At 45.2% G+C, this 5,000-nt stretch overlaps 1 protein-coding gene across 1 annotated transcript in view; it reads right to left on the reverse strand.

Annotated features, from left to right (window-relative positions):
• The window catches only part of LOC143508161 (ephrin-B1-like), a 12,948-nt gene that overhangs the window by 2,719 nt on the left and 5,229 nt on the right, over positions 1–5,000 (reverse strand). Inside the window, exons 2-3 of the mRNA XM_076996688.1 lie at positions 4,689–4,838; positions 1–693 (exon numbers count right to left, since the gene is read on the reverse strand). The exon at positions 1–693 is cut by the window's left edge and continues 2,719 nt beyond it. Of these exons, the coding sequence (XP_076852803.1) occupies positions 311–693; positions 4,689–4,838 (533 nt within the window). The 3' untranslated portion in view covers positions 1–310. The remainder of the gene's footprint in view (positions 694–4,688; positions 4,839–5,000) is intronic.

Raw genomic sequence — 5,000 nt, forward strand, 5'->3', positions numbered from 1 at the left:
TAAGTCCTGTTTGCTTTACACTTGAACTTAGAGGAGGAACGGCAGACGCACGCACGCACGCACGAAGAGTCCAGGTTTTGGAAAGAGGCTGAGAGGAGGAGGAGTGATCTTCTCTCGTCTTTCTCACCCTTTTCTCATCTTTTCCATCCTTTTCTTTCATCAGTTGTTCAGTCACTTTAAAATTAGAACACTAGCGTTCTGGGATTTTCTGGCACGTTCACAGTTCGGCCCACGCCGTGCACTCTCTCCTCCGCCCTCTCTCCTCCACCCTTTCTCTCTCTTCCACCCTCTCTCTCTCCTCCGCCCTCTCTCACACCTTGTAGTAGATGTTGGCGGGGCTCTGGGGAGGCATCTCCTGGACGATGTAGACCGGGTGCCCGTAGTCGCTGCTGACCTTCTCGTAGTGCGGGCAGTAGTTGTTCTCCGTGGTCCGCAGAGGAATGATGATGTCACTGGGCTCTGAGCCCGCCTGGGTCGAGCACTTGGGCGTGGCCAGGGTGCTGAGTGACAGCGTGGGCCCGCCCCTCGGCTGCGAGTGCTTGCGGGTCCTCTTACGCAGCTTGATGAGCAGGACGATGAGGATGATGATGATGAGGAGGAAGACGACACAGCCGGCACTGATGGAGGCGAAGAGTGCAGGCTTGGAGCCGAAGATGCCCTCCATGGAGTCCAGACTGCCCTGATTCCTCGTGCCTGAGAGAGAGACAGACGGGTGGGGATATATGGAGACAGGTGGGGAGAGAGACAGGTGGGGAGGGAGATATTAAGTGTATAGTTTTACCGTTCATGACACAAGTCCACACAAGCTGATGCTGTGTCCGGTCATATAACTGACTCAGACTGACCCAGACTGGCGCAGACCGACTCAAACCGGCGCAGACTGACCCAGACCAACTCAGACTGACACAGACTGACCCAGACCGACTCAGACTGGCGTAGACTGACTCAGACTGACGCAGACTGACCCAGACCGACTCAGATTGACCCAGACCAACTCGGACTGACCCAGACCGACCCAGACCGACCCAGACTGACCTAGACCGACGCAGACTGACTCAGACTGATCCAGACCGACTCAGAGCGACGTAGACTGACTCAGACTGACCCAGACCGGCACAGACTGACCCAGACCGACTCAGATTGACCCAGACCAACTCAGACTGACACGGACTGACCCAGGCCGATTCAGACCGACCCAGACTGACCCAGACCGACTCAGACTAGCTAACTCCTGCTCTTTCTCTCCCTCTTTCTCCCCCCTCTTTTCTTTTTTCTGCCCCCCACCTACACCATGATGAAGTCTGGACCTCCTTTGGGTTAATAACTGCTAGTACGTGATGGAATCATGCTACATTACTTCACTTTCCACACACACACACACACACACACACACACACACACACACGCACACACACACGCACACACGCAGTGGGTTATTGTAATCTGGTCATAATGGAGCGTGACGTGCAGGGAGGGTGAATCTGATTGGACAGAGTTATTGAAGTTATGAACAAAATAGTTTTACTACTCAAAAGAGGGCAATGGCTATTCTGAGAAGGAATGTGTGTGTGTGTGTGTGTGTGTGTGTGTGTGTGTGTGTGTGTGTGTGTGTGTGTGTGTGTGTGTGTGTGTGTGGGTGGATGGATGGGTGGTCATGTTTGTAGCTCTGTGTGGAGACAAAGTGAAATAGCTTGTCGTCGCGGGTTTTTCCTTTAAAAGGAGAATAACCCAGATTTCATTTTCAGAAAAACAGGATTTCAAAAAATTACAATACTGTGGAGAAGTGAGCCCAAGTTTGTAGGGCATGAATGTTGTAAACTGAGTGTGACACACTAATCATCTACTAGTCTACTAAACTCAAAGCACCTGCACAGATTTCCCCAGGTGTCATTAAATTGATTCAGTTTGGTTCAGTTGTTTCAGTTTGGTTCAATATGGGGAAGACTGCTATACAGTTGCTAACAACTGACCAGAAGACCATCTTTTATACCCTCCATAAGATGGGTGAGCCACAAAAGTTCATAGCTAAGGAGGCTGGTTCACAGTGTGCTGTTTCCAAGCATATCAATGGAAGGACAAACTGTGACATGCACTAGTAAAAGAGTCGACTGTGGTCTTCAACAAGAGAAGATTCAAGAACCTGGCAGAGATCCAGAAAGAGTGGAATGGGGCAGGAGTCACAGCTTCAGAAACCACCACATTACCACATTCAGACACATCGGGATATGGGCTACAAATGCCGGGTTCCTCGGGTCAAGCCACTTCTGAACCTGAGCCAACGTAGGAAGCATCTCAACTGGGTCAAGGAGAAGATGGGCTGGAACGCTGGCCTTTTCTGATGAAAGTAAATGGTGCATTTCATTCAGGTATCAAGGTCCAAGGGGTCTGAAGGAAGACGGGTGAGGAACAGAACCCAAACCGCTCGAGGTCCAGTGTGAGATATCTACAGTCAGTCATGATTTGTGGTGCAGTGTCTGGTGCAGGTGTTGGTAAACTCTGCTTTCTTAAATCTAAGGTCTTCACAACAGTCTACCACAATGTTTTAGAGGACTTCATGATTCCTTCTGCTGAGGATCTGTATGGAGATGCAGATTTCATCTTCCAGCAGGTCCTGCCCATGCTGCCAGAAGCACCAAAGCCTGGTCTGATGCCCATGCCATCACAGTGCTTGACTGGCCAGCCAACTCACTGGACCTAAACCCCATTAAGAATCTATGGGATATTCTCAAGAGGAAAATGAGACCCACCAGACCCAATAACAAAGAAGAACTGACAGCAGGCATCAAGGAAATCTGGGCGTCCATAACTCCCATAACTCCCATAACAGCTCCCATAACTCCCATAACAGCTCCCATAACAGCTCCCATAACTCCCATAACAGCTCCCATAACTCCCATAACTCCCAGGCTGACTGACTCAATGGCACGTCACATCGAGGCAGTGATTTAAAATAAGGGGAGTGAAGTATTGAAGATTGACGTATCGCTTTGAAAGTACCATATTTTGATTGATTTGATCCTAACAGTGTTAATTTAGTTGATGAATAATTTTTGTCATAGTTCTCGTCAACGAACCTTTTTTTTCATGACGAAAACGAGACGATAACTAAATAAAAACTATATGAAGGGATAAAAACGATAACGAAATTCATAGACATTTTCGTCAACGAATAAAAATGAGATAAAAATATTGGCCAGCGACGACATCCAATCAGACCTCATTTAATTTTGAGAAAGGTAGGGATAAGTTAAGAAGAGATCCAACCGTAACTACTTTAGCGGACACGGAGAGGCGGGACAAACTGGGTAACCATCCAATCACTAACGTACTAACGTCTTCACATCGCACAGAACCCGGTAAGACCATACCAGCCTGTGAACTGTGGTCACTCATGACATTCAACTCGAAGTTCACTCGACAATGTCAGCAGGGAGAAAGATAAGAGGCGATATATGGACACATTTCTCCTTTGACTTTGAGAAAAACAAGACGTGTGTATAAACCATGTGGGACGATGATGTTGGGAAAAATACGACAAATGAAACGACATCTGCGGGCTATGGCATTGTTGTTTTTACGGCACACAGTTTTATATAGAATGTAATATGTATTCATAAACTCCATATGTTTTCAGGTAGAGCGGGCCTACTGGTTATTGTTATGCTCACTAACTATAAGTTCAGGTCAATAAGGTTGTTTGGAAGTCTGTTTTTGTATATATTGCACATACAATTAATAATATTCTGTAACTGGTTAATAAATGTTTAATTTTGTGCAAGAGTATATAATGACTATTACATCATTTATATTTTAGTCAACTAAATTCTAATGATAATTAATCTACTAAATTATAATGATAATTAGTCGACTAAAACTAGACTAAAACTAAAAACAAGTCCAATGACTAAATTATGACTAAAACTAAATGACATTTTAGTCCAAAGACTAAGACTAAAACTAAATCAAAAATTGCTGTCAAAATTAACACTGGATCCTAATTTCTTTTTTTCCCTGCAAAAACAGAGAAGTAGTATTTTATGAGCTGGAAGCCCAAATTATGTAAAAATAAATACTTGAAATTGTTTAAATAGTGGGTCCTGAATCTACAATCTATGAACTTTTGAATGGAATTATGGAAATTAATCAACTTTTCCATGATATTCAAATTTTAGGAATGGGTGTGTGTGTGTGTGTGTGTGTCTGTGCATACGTGTGTGTGTGTGTGTGTGTGTGTGCGCACGCGTGTGTGTGTGTGTGTGTCTGTGCATACGTGTGTGTGTGTGTGTGTGCGCACGCGTACGCGTGTGTGTGTGTGTCTGTGCATACGTGTGTGTGTGTGTGTCTGTGCATACGTGTGTGTGTGTGTGTGTGTGCGCACGTGTACGCGTGTGTGTGTGTGTGTGTCTGTGCATACGTGTGTGTGTGTATGCTCTTTTCTTCACATCTGAACCTGGTTTGTCTGGGTTTAAATGAGACCAAATCAATGCTGTAGGCCCCCTTGTTCCATCATTCCATCTGTTTCTCTCTCTCTCTCTCTCTCTCTCTCTCTCTCTCTCTATTACTCTATTCTATCCATCTATCTATCTGTGCTTCGTCTATCTCTCCATAATTTCTCCCTGTTATAACAACACACCTCCAGAACATAAATAAAAGAGTGTAACCCCCACCCCCAGCAAACACAAACTCACCTTTGGTTCCAGGGTTTATGGGGCCCTCACGGTCTCCCTCTTGGTCTCTCTCTCGGTCTCTCTCTCGTTTTCTCACTGGGCTGGTTGTTGGGTTTTTGATCTCATTGTCCAAATCAGGAGGGTCTGTTGTTGTATCTGGGACGTTTGGGTCTACAACACACACACATGCACACACACTTTATGAATCAGTTTTCAGAATAGTGTTATATTTTGTTACATTTGGTGCCTCACTTTGTCATAATAGAATTATGTAAATGTGTTTTTTGTCTTTATATTGATATGGTTGTGCATTTCTGTTTTACACATGTATTT

This window comes from Brachyhypopomus gauderio, unplaced genomic scaffold (genome assembly GCF_052324685.1).
Source record: "Brachyhypopomus gauderio isolate BG-103 unplaced genomic scaffold, BGAUD_0.2 sc817, whole genome shotgun sequence".
NCBI lineage: Eukaryota > Metazoa > Chordata > Actinopteri > Gymnotiformes > Hypopomidae > Brachyhypopomus > Brachyhypopomus gauderio.